Source organism: Haliaeetus albicilla, chromosome 18 (genome assembly GCF_947461875.1).
Source record: "Haliaeetus albicilla chromosome 18, bHalAlb1.1, whole genome shotgun sequence".
In the NCBI taxonomy this organism is placed as follows: Eukaryota; Metazoa; Chordata; class Aves; order Accipitriformes; family Accipitridae; genus Haliaeetus; species Haliaeetus albicilla.
This window is the reverse complement of record NC_091500.1, coordinates 22,867,353-22,883,832: the sequence shown is the minus strand read 5'-3', so window position 1 is coordinate 22,883,832 and position 16,480 is coordinate 22,867,353. Positions and strand designations below refer to the sequence as shown.

At 38.1% G+C, this 16,480-nt stretch overlaps 1 protein-coding gene across 3 annotated transcripts in view; it reads right to left on the bottom strand.

Annotated features, from left to right (window-relative positions):
* Positions 1 to 16,480, bottom strand: part of DLGAP2 (DLG associated protein 2) — a 484,489-nt gene that overhangs the window by 28,092 nt on the left and 439,917 nt on the right. For all 3 annotated transcript variants that reach the window (XM_069805918.1, XM_069805916.1, XM_069805917.1), the window contains one exon: positions 7,374 to 7,723. In XM_069805918.1, the coding sequence (XP_069662019.1) occupies positions 7,374 to 7,723 (350 nt within the window). The remainder of the gene's footprint in view (positions 1 to 7,373; positions 7,724 to 16,480) is intronic.

Here is a 16,480-nt window from a genome sequence, read left to right as displayed (position 1 = left end):
AGCTGAGCAGATGAGAACACAGGATTCATCAGGGCCTTCTGCTCACTCACATGGCTCAGCATGGAGGGACACGACTTTGTGTCCCAGACCAGACCTGAGCCGAAGCCAGACTAAAGAAGCCAAGCTGACATCTTCCCATGTGTCAGTCTTTGCCTTCAGTTCCTTCTAAAGCACCACACTTCTCTCATAGAGTGATATCCTTAGGATGGCCATTTCTACATCCTAGCCTCCTTGGAACCTACTGAATGAGTCCTGGGGGATGAAGTGGAGGCCAGATTGCTAGACATGGGAATAGGCTAAGGAAGGTCAATGGTATCATACTTGCTGGGCTAACATACAGCTAGTATCACTGTGGAGGTGAGCAACGGTCAATGCACAGAGAAGAGATTTTTGCCTTCCATGAGGATGTCTCAGCAGCTCACACATAGGGCTGTTGGAAACATGATGGTCTAAAGCTATAAAAAAGGAAAGGTCCCTACGGAGAACATCAGTTTGGCCAATTAATGTTGTTGGAACAAAGCAGGCAGACTGGCAACACATGCTTTTCTTCCATATTGCGTATCAAAAGCATATCTGTTTTTGCCAACTACATTGTTTGGTTTAGTCACAGACAGCATGTCTTCTTCTGAACTGTTTCTCATGTGTGGAGGTAGATTTCCCTTTTATATTTTGGATGGGCTGGTATCTTTCAACTGATGCAACACATTGAGAAGAAGTCTTTTTCATCTACCTGCTTTCAAGTGCTTTCTTATTGGTATTTCACCTAGAAGTATATCCTGAATAATTTATCCAATATGCAATAAATGCAGGCATAAATGAAGTAATTTGCTCTAAAATTTTATTCAAAACAAAATTATCAGGAAAATGATGGCCCAGGTATCAAAATAAAAATGACATTAGTTACCTCTAAATATAAAGTCTTGCCAAATTATCCTTCCCTCCAGCTTGCCAAGGCTGACACTGACTAAATGACCTGATGATTGCCTTCATATTTTAATGCTTTCATTTCCTCACTGTGCCTTGTAACAGCAGGAGAATGCCTTTTTTTTTTGTGTGTGTGCGCAATCTAGGATTGCAAATATTATAACAACCAACAAAAAAATAGATCTGGAAAATGGAGGCAAATGACAACACAACTAAAAGTGGGAAATAACAAAATGATTTGCACTCACAAAGAAACAAACAAATTGCATTTCTGAATGACAGGTATTATAAAGACTCCTGCCAGAAGACAGCAGGAAACTCTTTGGATTTAATCAGATTGGCCAGGCTAGATTCAAATGAGCAGAGGAGAAAAAGTAATATGTTCAGTTTGATTGTGTGGCTCCTGAAGCTTAAATAAGTCTTAATAAATCTGTTGTTATTCTCCATGATTCATTATTGTTTTAATACTTGCATGACTTCTAAAAGCCTTAATATTTGCAAATTGGCCCACAATCTCAGTAAAGCAAAATAATATGACAAATTATATGTCTATCTGGTTATGAAAGAGTCTCACACAGAAGAGGAAACAAAAAAATAGCCAGACACTGACCAAAAGCAGAAGAAAGAAGCGGAGTAGATCTAATATAGCAGGTCATCGTCCTCTCTCCTTGCAAACAAAGAACTAAAACTTCTTTAAAAAGTTGGCACTTCTTGCCGTGAAAAATGTTGTTTTATGGGCTTATAGTATGCCTATAAGGCTAATAATGTTAATACTAAATGTAATGGTGCATTTTGAGATTATTTCTATCTTATTTGTCTTACCTTTCACAAAGGCATAACACTCCCCTCTGCATTTTTTGCTGCCAATACAAGGAGCAGACAATACTATGAATCCTCTCTGTGATCAGTCACTGCTGACCAATCCAGCTCAAAATTTGAAAACTAAGTATCAGATACTGGCATTGACTTGGTAATTAATGATCCACAAGTAAATTGTACTTATACAAAATTTTTTGAATAAATGCAAATCACTATTGCAAATAACTTGCTTGTTATAATCAATCTTGGTTTGTTTATAGGCACTCATTCTAGAAAAGGATGCATGAACTGACTAAATTATTCCTTGCAAGTATTTACTAAGCTTTTTTAGCTGAAAATTTTAACCGTTTAAAAGCAACCTTTATTTCTGTATTAAAGTATTATTCTGCTCTTAAACATAAGCACTGCAACATAATGTTGTAGTGTCCTAAAAATTCCAGTCTAAGCTTCTATGCATACTGTCTCTAAGGGAGGCTTGAAGTTAATATATTCAATGCATAGGAAAACAGATTTTAACCTGGTGTCTTTCGCTTCTTTCTGGTAAGCATCAGTAATAAGAGTCCTTCAGGCCACATTATCTCTCCCCATGCAACTTCACTGCCCTCAATGGGTTTTCACTGCTGGAACCAATTTGTTCTATAATTAGAATTTAATAATCTCTCTGATGATGCACAGGAAGGGAAATAATTCACCTTTCCTCTCTTGCATAGGCTTCTCAGTGATAACGAGTAAAAAAGGGAAGAAAACACTACATTTGACACTAGATCAAGTACATGTAATTGTGAATGCAGCTAACCATTCTTAGGTACAGGGAGATCTCACTTGTATGCAGTGGCTTCAAAGTAGGAAAAATACTTCAAATAAAACTACAGTACTAACTGCTACTGCTTTCCTTAACTGATGGAATATTTTATCAGCCAAAAAACATATACTCTTTCAAAATAATTTTTAGAAACCCACCAAACTAAACGTACACTTTCATGCTTGAATGATTTTTTGTGCCTCATCACAGGGCTCCATCTTGTTACTCCACTACTTCCCTGCAGAACATCTGGACTACTCAAATACGTTATGTGGCACACTAAGTGCTAATTACCACAGGAATATCCTACCATGGGTTGAAAACTTCTGCTGGTCTTTTAAGAAAGCACTTTTTGCTAAAAAGGCATGCCAGAGTTTAGAAACAGGATTCATGTCAAGCTAACGTGAGATAGCAACACCAAAATAATGCACACAGCAGTGTTTGCTCATAACTTAATTTAATTCTGAACCAACAAATATTCTGCGAGGCAGCAATCTGTGTCTTCCCCGCTTTGAATGGTTCGTTATGTTAGACGGCAGTTAAGAAAAGGAACAAGAGTAATTTGTGAAAGGAGTAAAAATTAGATGGCTTTAAAAGAACCATAGCTTTGTTTTATCTACAATTCCAACTGCTAAGCTTTTTGACAAGTGAGGAGGTCAAAATGCAAGCACTGGCTGGGAACTCTGCTAACCAGCTAAGCCTGTGAATTCTGATTCATCTCTCTTTCTCTGTCTCTCAACTCTAAAGGCCAGGTTATAGCCTCTGTACCATGGAAACGTTATCAAAATTTTCACTGACTTCTGCAGGCCAAGGACTTCACACGCTTCTCTCACAAAAGCCGAGTCCGACAGTGATTTTAAGAGGAGAACGAACAATGCTTACCTCTAAAACTTTGGATGACTTATGATCCAAAGACCAGTGTAATCCCTGCGAATATTTCTTTTGATTGCTATGTATACAATGAAGTAGAGCACTGACAAGGATGGTATAACCTAAACTATACAAAGAAAATGTAAATGCTTATCCAAGTAGAGTATGCCATGTGGGTACAAAATGCTTTGCCTTAAAGGGAAATTCCAGTTTGAGACTGCAGCGTTTCTTGAACAAAGTTTTTACAATACAATGTTAATAATTTAATTAAATATATATATATAAATATTATGCAGAAGATCCCCTTTTGACACAAAAAATTAAGCAGGTGAGTTATTGCACTAATCCTCCTGAATACAGCTTTCGATTTATAGGAACTATTTGTTTAATGAAGATTCTGGAGATTAAAAAAAACCCGAGATATTTTGAAGCATGTTCTCCTGACAATAAATGAAGATGACAGAGTCCATTCTCTACGCTACAATTAGTGCTCTTCTCCAAAAATACTCTCATGAATCAGCCTCCACACTTACAACATTTGTTTCCATCTCTTCTAATTCTGGGGTTTCTGTTCATTTTGAGATGCCTTGATGTCTTTTAAATAGAGAGGAAACAAAGGACTGCATGTTTTGAAATACTTGAAATAAATAAGGAGCAACTTCTTGACATCTTTTCTCATGTATTTTACAATCCAAATGCTTTTAATACGAAATGATTTACAACTAGAGCAGTTTTTGAATGTTAATCATTCACATATATACAAGGGTGTGTAAAAGAGCAAGGAAGATCCCTGAAAATATATTAGCAATAACCTTGTTCTTGACTTAGTGGTTGTTTTACTCTAGACAATCTCTACCCTCCATTTTAATCCAAATACTTTGATTAGTCTTCTTCCATCATGATAGAAGACAGACATGAAGACTATAGCTTAGTAGCTACATTACTGTATTACTGAACTTTTATTCTTTTATATATATATATATATATATTCTTATGAATGCTGACTAAATTTTTATCTCAGAATCAGTATTTAGCAATTTGTTTGAATTTAGGAATCAACATTTTTTTCCAGTGCCTACCGATACATCTGACAATATTCCTCTTGATTTAAATATGACAGTGAAAAAAACCCAACCCACCCAACAGCTATTTTCTGGAAAAGCTTTGTTTCTGAAGCTTTTTTTGTTCAAAATTCCCATCTGGGACAGGGCTAACATACCGTGAGATGGGTTACCGTATCTGTGCCTGCAGACAGGGTGCTACTGCTCTTCATAGTAAGTCCGATGCTCCCCTAAGAGCTCAGGCTCCCCATGCATGAGAATACCAATCCTATGGCACGTGCCTGGTACGCCAGGACTTTTAAAAAGGACTTCTGTTCTTTACATGTACGCTACACAAATGAAGTATACTCAAAGACATGGGAGCCCTAGGCTGGGTCCACACTAGTTCCACATGCAGAAGCATCGCTGGTCATTCTTTATCTTTGCGCCTCTCTGCTCCTGTATGAAGCTCTGTTGGCAAGCATTCTCACGCCAATGTGTTAAAGGAATGAAACATTAAAAAAAATGCACAAATTAACCATCCTGATAGCAAATTAATTAATGCAAATAAATGCAAATTCAATGCATTACTCTGGCATGGCATGCTAATGAGAAAACAAGTCATTTAGTCAATCAAGGAAATATGCAAATAAAACCCATCCTTTTCTAAGGTGCTTTGATGCAGAAGTCTAAAAGAAATTAAATACTTCGACTGTATTTTGGGGGCATAAATTACTATTTATGTAGTTTGCAATAAGAATATTTCACCCTCTGTTTTTATTCCTTATAAACCTGGCAACAGAAATACAAGAAAATCCATTTTCAGCTTAGAAATGCTGCAGGAAGGTATTTTTCACACTAATGTGAAGTTTGAAACTTACTGCAGAAAAAACCACAAACAACTAAAATGTGTTCTCAGGATACTGTGTTGAGGGTAATTTTGCAGTTTCAACCTTATCTAATGCCAAATGGTACAACCAAGCAGTTTGTACTTCTCAAAAGATAACAAACAGCTCATCCTTCCAAGACCTGCTGTTGCAAACAGTATTTGGCTTTTTCAGTGTGTACGCTTGAGGACCACTATTATGGGCCAAGCATCACATGACAAGTTGCTACAGAAGATCTGCTGCCTCCATGGAAATCATTGCACAGATGTTTTTGTGGATTATAAACACATATTATTAAACACACCAGATACCAAGAAGGGTCAGAGCCCAGTGAAAAGTACTGGTCATCACCTGCAGTAAGAAACAGGATCAAGTGATAGAATCAAAGCTTCAGAATTAATTGCTGAAATACCAGGACTGTCGGAAGCAAGACACTAACGTTGTTAAATACCACTGTGCACAGCTGCTGTAAAGAAGAGATAAGAACAACACTAGATACTATTCCTTTCTGAAGAGTAAATTTCAGGTTAGGGGCTAAAAGGTACCAAAAATAACTTGCTGCTCCTTTGAGCTTTCCACCGTTATCTGCTAAGCCCCTTCTCTGAACAATTTAGGATACGCTAATTAATTTGTAAAACATTTGAAAAGTAGCCATCTGAATATTTTACCATTGCTGTTAAATTACATTCTACTCTTCTGCATCTAAAGGAGCAGAAGCAAATACTTTTATGTCGAGAAATGGACAAGCAGCTTGCTGGCAAAGCCTATGCCTTCCCATTAGTGTAATACGTTGTGGAACAGCAAAATTATACCACACTAAGATGTTAAACAGCGAAGTTAAATCAGTAGCTGTGACATGCTTAACCCAAATACTTTTCTCTGATTGTATTTTGAAATTAATGGAAATGGAATTACTACTTTTAAAAGAAAATAATACACTTCCTAGTAGATGAACAGTCACTCACTGGGCTTTGTTACATGGACTATTACCTTCTCAAGCTCTATGTTGCTGTCTCCACGATACCTGTAACTATGCCAAAATACATGGCATTTCCTCTATAGTTGGTCTGGCCAGAGGAGAGATTTTTTAAGAACAGAAATGAACCTAGTGATGTAAAAGGGAATATTCACATACTTAAAAATTATATGTGTGTCTAAGTAACAGCAGAACAGAAGCCTAAATTTTCCTCTACTCCTGTGTCTCAAAGGGCTTTGCATTCTTTGCAAGTTCAACTTTCCGATTTTTATTAGTACTTGGTATTTCCTAGAGATTTAAACAAATGGCCATTGCTATCTATAGAGCTTCCCATTTAGTAGAAGGAATAGAGTTCAGAATTTGCATTTGGAATCGTCTTATTTCATTCACCTGAAACAACACAACATAACTGAGGTTTCCACAGCCTGACAGACATTTTGTCAGGCAAAATAAATATTCCATTTTTTTGTGGAAAAATGGAGGAATGCTCAAAGTCTGTGCTTATTAATGTTATTTCATTACTCGCCATCTATAATTATGCTGTATCTACACCAGCACATTTCTTTCTCTTCCTTGGTACTTTCTTCCCAGCACAACTAAAAATAAGGGCGGGGAGCGGGGGGCTTTTTTAGGTTGAATAACTTGAAGATCCAGAAGCATTACACATTTTCCAAGGTCAAAAGAGAAAGATAATGGAAAAAATAGTCAAGCATTTTAAAGCTGGTGTAATTCTATAAAAAGGACTGTGAATTCATGGAGGGAAGGAGATGAACATGCTGTTCACCTGTAGCTCTGCAGTATAATTTTCATATCAAGTGTTAATGACAGGGAACCTCCCTAGAGATTTATTCATTCATTTTCTTCCAGGTACAGCATATTAGCCGAAGACTTTTCTGCACAGCCATGTTGCCATGATGTGAATTACAATTAACGCTAAGCAGCCAGGGGTTGTTTGTTAGATTATTAGAACCAGTGAAGCTGAATGACTCATTCTATGCTATTTACAGAAAGAAGGCAAGCAATTCATCACAGAGCAGATGTTAATGATAGGCTACCTGGATCCCTATAGAGGAACGTCGACTCTTAAGAAACTCCTCTGCTTTTGTCACTAAAATGGCCTTGTCGCTGGTTCGTATCGAGGTGCTCTGGCTCTCGGACGCGTGGCGTTGCGCAGCTGCGGTTTCCAAGGCGAGATTCATGGCCTTGTTACTGTCCAAACTGTCGGTGGAGTTGTACATCCCTCGCCCGTCCTGCGGCCACGGGGAAATCCTCTGAGTCCGGCTGTCATGATATGCGTCCTGGGTGGATTCTGTGCTGCTCTGTGCTGTGACTGAGATCAGTGGCTTGGAAGTGGTACGAGGGGGTACCGGTGGTGGTGTTTTTTTGTAACTGGTGTAAGTTACAGCTATGGAAAGAATTTAAAAAAAAAAAAAAAAAAGAGGAAAAAAAAAAGAAAAAGCGAAATCAAGATTAATCTGATGGCAACTTCACAACAGAAATCACCTTAACATTAAGATTATGCTAATGAAGATGGTGCAACATAGCGCTCTTTTTGAACCTCAAAAAATAGCTGAAAGTGTCTCTCAGAGTCAGATGGGTATCCACAGCAACATTTTGTTTCAACCAGGAAGCAAGGGGTGGAAATCGGAGTCCCAGATTACGGTGAAGATGAAAAAGGGTTAGTGAGGATTTGTGTGTGTTAAGACCTGTGCTGGGTAGGTACACACTGGGGCTTCTGAGGTTGTTTCCACATGGGGTAAAGCTGATAAGAGAAATAAAGGATGATTTTTTTTTTTTTCCTCTTGTTATCATCTGAACTGTGGGCTCTCAGTGTGTTAAGAAAGTAGCATCAATATACTGGAACAAAATATTATTCAGAAACTTCTACTTTACAGTATGCCACATGTTAACTTTTAAAAATACTTCCAGGTTGTACTGGCTGGAATTAGGCAAGACTGGCTACTTACACAAGAAGCATATGTTTTAAAATATCCACAATACAGTGAATAAAAGGAAATTCCAGGCACTCAAAAACTGTTACAATATATGCAAAGCTACTAGATACTTGGACAACAAGCAAAAACTACAAGTAATACCAAAAGCACTGGCTTTTTATCTATTATCCTGCAGTAAACCTTAAATCCTTAGAACACGCATTGAAGGAGGATATACTTAAATGCAGAGAATATGGAAATATAAATGTAAAAATGGGTCTAAAACACTGGGAGACCTGGATATATATAAGCAGAACTAAGAGTTTTGGTCTGATGAGCAGAGCAGGTCTGAGGCTGGTTTAACATAGATTCTGTCTTGCAGCAAAAGGCTGAGTAAAACACCCAAGAAAGCTCTACAGATGCAGAATTGTGCCCATACTGCTTCCTTACAAAATTTTAGAGATTTCATAGAGATAGATATTTAGTCATTAATATCACACAGCTGAATTTTCTAATTGGCTAAGCCCACTATACTTTTTAGGTACTAATAAGAGCATTTCTGTTATGGAATTGTTTTTTTCCCCAAAGCACATATCATCATAATTCATAAAATTAGCAACTGATACAAAAATGCATCATAATATAGCTTTCCGTATTCTTGTACAGGAAAATCAAGTCCAATTCATTTCTTGTATAGTTGCAGGAAGATAAAGAAAATTATTGTGTTTTCCCATATCAATAATGCAGAAATAGCATAATGCATACATGCAAAGACCAGGAGAATGGTTTGCCTTTTTCTGGTGTTGTTAAATGCATTGGACATTGCAACAGTGACTCAGGAAACCTTGGAATTGGGGTTACTTGAGTCCAAAAAGGATCCTACAAGAGCTCCTCTTCCCATTATACAAATATGGGCTGATGAGCAATGAAGTCAGAAAGAGGGCCTCTCCCATCGTGCTTTTTGATATGAGGTTATGTTGCAGCTCTCTGGAGAGAAGAGACCAGTTTAGGAACTTGCTCATACCTGGGACTGCTGAGCCTGTAGTGCCAGGCTAGCCTATGGGAAAAGTGAGCCCAGAGAAAAAAATAGTGTTAAATTTTGATTTTTGGTAATCCTAAATAAAAGGGTGATCATAAATAAAAGTGAGGCAGAGCTAGAAAGTGAAAAACCTTCATTTGAAGCACGTTTTGAATTACTACTGATGCTGCTCAATTTTGGTAGAGATTTAAGGAGAGTCTTGCTCTGAGCTAAATTGCTCTAACAGAGTGAAACATGTGGAAACATGCTCTTCAGATTCCGAGACTGTGTGCTTTTTTTGAAGTGCTGTTTTGTTATCCTATCGCCAGTCTTATCTCCTGTCAGTTTTGTAACCAGCAGCTAAGAAGAAAGAAAAACCCAACATTTTTCAGATGCTTTAGGGAATACAGAAAGTTCACGCAAGAAGGGAGAGGCTGTAAAGCTTGAAAATTAAGACAATGTCTTATAAACTCAAGCAGTGGCTCCAGGGAATGTTTCCACTAAGGGAGTTGCCATAATACTGCTCCCCCACCTTTCACCCTGCAAATGTAGGTGCAAGTGTTCAAAGTGCTGGAAAACATTAGAAATAGAGACAATGGGGTGAAACAGGGTGAGTGAAATCCAGAAGAGGAAGCTATTTTTACCTGTAACATAAGACAGGTTATCACCATTATAACTAATTTACTGGTTTTTACCGTCTGCCTTCCCACAAAAGAATAGCAGTGGATAATGAAACATATGGTAAATGTGATAATGAAACATCACAAGCAAGTATATCCCTACTACTCAGGCAGCAGATCAGTTCTCTGTCTAATGAATATAAATGTTAAACTTCTGTTGCAACCCTTCATAGCTAACTTAATCTTCATTTACATTTCTAAAACTGAAAAATTCTCCTTGTGGCAAAACCAAAACAGTCACTTGCTTTTTTTTTTTTTTTTTTTTCCTTTTTTTTTTTTTTCCCTAGGATTGAATATTTTATTCTGGAAATGTCTGATTGTTTCGGTGGAGTGACATGTCTTAAAGCCACCAAGTATTACAGTTACTGCAGTATGCTGGCAAGCATTTGATCATGAGCTCTGAACAGGAATTAAAAAACCCACAGATGTTCAACAAGGAGAAGAAAACAGGAGAACGACTGAAAGTTCGTGAGAAACTGGCTACATATATACAGTGAAATATGGCAGGAAGAAATCCGATTAACTTCTAAGCTACAGTCACAGAGATCAAATATTGAGCAGGCAATAAAAAAATCCATCTCTACACATTTAATGAGTTCATATCTGGAACAACAGTTTCAGAGCCACAGAAATCTGGGACTAATTGGAGACTGTAACAAAATCAGGTAAGAGGATGGAGGCGTGAATTTGTGAGGCAAATCTTGCCACCCAATTCTATTTGCTTTAATCACTCAAGCGGTTCTAGTGAAGTAAATGGGATAACTTAGATGAATAATGTGACCAAGACTTGTCTTAGATAAACTTGGTATGTGTTGTTGACTTAAGAGATGACTACATGATGGATTAGGGGCTTGTTAAATGAGAAAAGGAACCCTGTAATCCATAGTTTACTGTTCATGCTTAGGTCTCTGATAAATAAGTATTGGCTTAAGGTGTGAACCAGGAAATTTTATGTCACTTTCAAATTATTTTTCCATTAATTATTACATCTGTGAATGTTCCTGTTATGTCTTTTTCTATCAATCGTGTCTAATTCTAGGCCCTAGCAGTCGTACATACCACGTATTATATACAGGAAGAAACATTGCCTTTTTCTAACAGAAAATGAACTTCCTTTTCATTTATGATCCCCTTCTTATGCTAATGGACAGGAGCTCCTGTCAGCTTTGCATCATTTGCTGCTTTACAAATTTTATTGGCCTTAGTGGTTATTAGCCCAAAGTAAGCATGTAAAACCTCCTCAGCGCTGCTTCATATCTTCCCCATTTTTTGATCTATCATTCTACAAACTCCAGAGCTGTGGTAGGTAGGTTTTGCCGTCCCCGCAGGGAGGGCTGGTGCTGGGTACCCAGCGCTGGCCAAGGACAGTGCCCAAGTAACTCCATCCAGTACGACTTTAGACTGATTTAAGTTGTGGGCTTCAGCAGAATCAGAGATGTGCTTTGTGTTTTGACCTATAAAACATCAATCCTGCAGAATCCTCTGTTGTTTCTGTGGCTCGTAGATGACGACCAACGATTTCTGATTTCTTCAGTTTTTGGAGTAGTTTTAGTGTGCCGGGCCCTCCTGATTATTTCTTGCACCAGTCCTGCTGCTGAGCAATGAGACTCAAGCAAAGTAAAAGAAACAGCCTTCTGCCATGCTGTTAATCAACTTGTAAAATCTATAGCTGCTCTGAAATGCAAAGAAAAAGAAAGTAGATGGCACAAGCGGTAAATCTATCTTTTTAATGTTTAAATTAAACACAGAAGGAATTATGAAAAAGAAGCTAAAAGTTTCCTTCCAGTTGTATTCAAAGGCTATCTTAATATAGAAAGCTGAATTTATTTTTTGCCTTTTTTAATAAAGCAGGAAAAATATTTTTTTTCTGCTTATAGGATACAGTCTCTCTCCATCTGTTAGCTTATGATGATCAACCAAAAATTATAAAAATGGTAAAAACCTGTTCTAATCCTAAAATGTATGGGTATTTCAGACTTCCATTTGGATCAAAGTATTAACTGTTCAGGTACTTGCCCCACTTCAACATAAACATGTGCAATTGGCTCCACTGGATTTTCCTTTAAGGAAGGACATTGTTCCAGAAAAGGAGAGAAGTCAAAATGGTTCTGTGCTTCATAGTGGGCTAGACTAAACAATGATGAAAACCAGGTATAAATTGTTTAGGAGAAAGGAGCAGGTAGCAATGCAGCATAACATGCATTACTTTGTCACTCGGGTAGGAAAAAGTGTAACACATCAATTCGGTTTTGTAAGGGTCATTGCCTTTATGTAAAGACTGCAGAGCCCATTTATGACAGCTCCAGTTATCTTCTCCTGACACATGACTTACTTACATTTGACACCTTAACTGCCAGATGACCCCCACATATACAAGATGGCCTATCAGGGCTGAATTGGCCCAGAGGTGGCTACAAGTGACCTGTTCCGTAAACCGCATTAATTTCTCTTATGTGCTTTGTGATCCTGGCTGGGAAGCACCAGTCAGAACCAGGGTATCAGGCATTATGGCAATACTGCAGAATAATCAGGAAGACAATCCCAGCACTGGAGAACTGGCAATTCGATGGTTTGAACACATACAATAGAAATCCAAAGAAAGTTTCCTGATAATGCATAACTATCAGGATTTTTTTTTTATTTATTTAATTGATATGCCTAGAAGAATATCCCTCTTAATCTACACTGCATTTGACTAAACTTGCTTAAGGTTACTGTTGCTACAGTCATAGAAATGTCAGTTACTCTGCTCATACTGCAGGGCCAACACAGTTCGTCCTAGAAATAAAATGATTAAAATAATTCAATTTAGGTATAACTTCAGGTTGTCCATAGAGATTCACAAGACAAAAGGCAGAAGGAGAGACGTGATATATTTGATGGAATATCAGTGGCCGTAGGTGACATTCAGAACACCTTGCAAAAGGCAGCCTTTTAATAAATCACTGCTGTTGGTCCATTTGCAAGATAGAGTCACCTGAGGGGTTTTCACAAATCAATATACTCACTAAGCACTTAGTCAAAATAACATTACTTAGGCTGAGATCACAAAGTTAACTGGATGATGAATTTACATGGAAGCACCATCAATTAAAGGCAACGGTTGTCCCTTATGACACACAGCAGGAGTAAACTGGATTTTCTGTTTTGTAAGGAGGTTTATTCGGAAGGAGGATAATGACTCTGCAGGGAGCGCGGAGCTGCCCTGGAGGCAGAGCTCCCGGGGGGAATGTTGCCGCAGGCAGGCAGGGTTCTCTGAGGGACCACAGGACCGAGAGAAACACGGTGCAGACTCCCATGCTGACGCTAGATCTTCTGCTTTGCACAGGGATGGTGAATGCTAACCCTGAAACCATTTCAGAAGAGGAAAAAGAGACCTTGTCATAATGAAAGGCCACAATTAAATCCAGTCCTGTATAAAAAGGGCACTCAGTTATTGGTATAGTTTTTTGACCATCATGAAAACTGTTCTAGCCAAGGGTTTTTACGGTCCCAGCTAACATGGCTGTCCTTGAAATGCCCTGAAATCTCTTCACTATGCTCCATCATGGTCATCAGGACCTTTGAGCTACTCTTAAAATAAAAATGTATGGATGGATGCATAACAGTTACTTCTCAAAACAAAGAATGATGGACATTAAAAGACCATTAAGAAATCAAAGAGGACTTTTGAGAAAAAAAATCTCAGCCACTAAAAGACTTTATTTCCCACAAAAAGAATGAGCTCTGATGATTTTTCTAGCAAGCCATGGATGTCAAAAATAAGAATACAAGTCCCTATTTAAAAGACAGGATGTTGGACACATCTTTTTATATATGCCTCTTGCCAACTTCCATTATACTCTGGTCTCCAATGCCAAACATAATTAAAAGGAGACTGTAGTGTCAAACAGGCCAGTTTAATTTTTACAAAGCAAATCTGGCTTTTCCTAAAGTAAAATTCTGAAATGTTAGAAAGGGGTTTCCTTCTTGGATCAGTAATACCTTTAAAGTTCATTCATAACAAGATGATTTAGAAATGCTTAGATCTGACATGTGTAGCCTCTGGCTACTCAATTAAGAAAAAGTGATCAGCTAGAATGAGGGGAAAAGGTTAAGGTAAATTATTCTGTTTGGATCCAATCTGCTGTTTTCGATGTGTGCCATCAGTGGCCACCTCAAAGACCTAAACCGGAGATTTGGGGTCTACTTTTTCTTTTCAATACTGGAGTAGTATGTGCTCAGACTCTGCATAGAAAAAAAAACGTTTTGCTCCATTACCTGACCATAGGCAGTGCTAACTGAATGTAAATGCAAGTCCTTCAAAGTACTTCTCAAACACACCTACTTTGCACTTAAATTGAAACATCAGCTGTACGCGAGTGTAGGGCAGGTGAGGAAGACACATTGCATTCTCATACAGTCCGGGCTCCTCCAGCCCTTTTCTTTGCTGCTCCCTGGATAGGTCCACACCTTTCCTTGCTGCTCTGCTAGTGAAAGAACCTGTCATTTCTGAGGGCTTTCTCCATTTGTAAGGTAATGAGAGCAGTTTTTTGAACTGTAACGATATTCAAACCTTGAAAAATAGTCATTAAAAACAGTCATACTGTGCTTGAAATTCAAGACAGAATTTTGTTTTAAATTAGGTTAATTATTTTAATCGAATCTTGGATCGATTTCCCTCAAACACAATCAGAGAGATACTTATGCTATTAACCTACCTTCCTGCGTCTTCTCTTTTCTCATTCAGCCCTTCCCAATGAATCTTAGACAGTAAAGGGACCAGGCAGTTTCTCAGTAGAGAGAATCTTTCTGAGCTTGGATATCCATGAAAAGAACCCTGCTTCTTGCTTTCCAGACTAAGCAGTAAGAAACAGTGATATATTCACAGTGATGTTTTTGTGTGAGATTTTCTTGGAAAGACTGCTTACACCCAAATGAGTTTTATCAGCACAGTTTATATGACGGGCTGCATTTTATTTAAACTTCATAACCCAAAGCGTTGTCTGGGTGGTAGGTATCTATAACTTCTTAACCCTTTTTCCTGATGGGTCATTTTATATGTATTATGTTTAGGTAAACCTGGATGTTTGTTACACCCTAAAGTCAGATGTTAATTGATAGTCTCATGTTGCCGTAGTCCATGGGGGCAAAACGCTGCATTTATCCTCTGCCAGTTTTTTAAGTAAGGTCTTTTAGTAACAGTGAATTATATCATACCTTCAAGATGGTATTTGAGATCTATTCATGGGAATCCATCTCACCCCACATTAGTCACTTAAAAACCAGTCATCCAAGTCTAAGGCAGTTGTCTGATCTCTTTTAGAATTACTGGGAGAAAAATAAGGAATACTGTGGGCATTTCTCACCCATCTTAGATGCTTATTTTACCAGGAAATGAATCATCCTACACAGGTGCCTACTTTTCTTCATCAACCATAAAGAGAATCAAGGACAACCAGCTCAGATCAGGACATCTACTTTTAAGATGCCTAAAGGGGTGAGAGAAACTCCAGCTAAAAGCTCTGTCCCTGTGACAGCACTGGTAGGACTCTGGTATGCACCAGGACATAACCTCTCCTGTCTTCTGTTACCTGTGTTCATTGGAAAGGTGGGAGCTTCATCTCCTCTGCTTCACATCCCCTGTGAGCTGGTTGTTGAAGCAAGCTTGCGTGGAATTTGCCTGCATTAATGACCAAGTCCTAATTTCCTGCTCCTTGAGCTTTTCTGCTGGAGCTCCTACATAGCAGCTAGCAATAGCTTGGCCCAAGGTCCCTTCGCAGCTCCACAGAAGTATTAAAAAAGCAAACCCTCTGTATTTCTGTAGTTTTTAATTTGATTGCACAGTTTTAGGCACTGGACTAGACCGTGCTGTTAATCCCACTGAAGTTGTTGATATTGAAGTCAGTGGAATCAGACCAATTCACACAAACTCAGGATCTGGACCATTATCATAACATATTATTGGCACAGGCAAGATGTGTGCCTTTTACATACAACTTTTTTAAAAGAGTTTTTTTGAAATAGCATGCCATTGAGACACTGCTGTCATATGAGTCCCATAAAAAATGCTGTTTTTTAAGCAGCATCTGTTTTTGACATCTTTCTGCTAAACATAATCTATATAACACTTGTGAAAAAAGACTGAAATCATTAGCATGACACATAACCTCAATCAAAATTTACTGGGGTAAGGCAAAATTACTGGCTGTTTTTTCTAAAAAATATCTGTGTGTGCATCAGGTTAGACTCAGTATTCAGAGTAGATCCTTCTAGGCTTAAGTTCTGCACATCTATCTGATTTTGTACAGGAAACTAACAATTATGTGGGAGTGTGGCCACTAAATTTGGAAAAAGCTGGGGTCTAAGTACACACTACAATCTCCCAGGAGGAGAACAGTATAAAAGGAATTGCTGTAATCAAGTCATTCGGTGCGTAAGTTGTTACCTCTATATTGAGGAAACTTAGGTCTGTAGGCAGGCCATGTTACATAAACGATAAAATCTGTTTTGACAGTGTAATTAATGTTAGTCTCAAAACAGAAATGCAA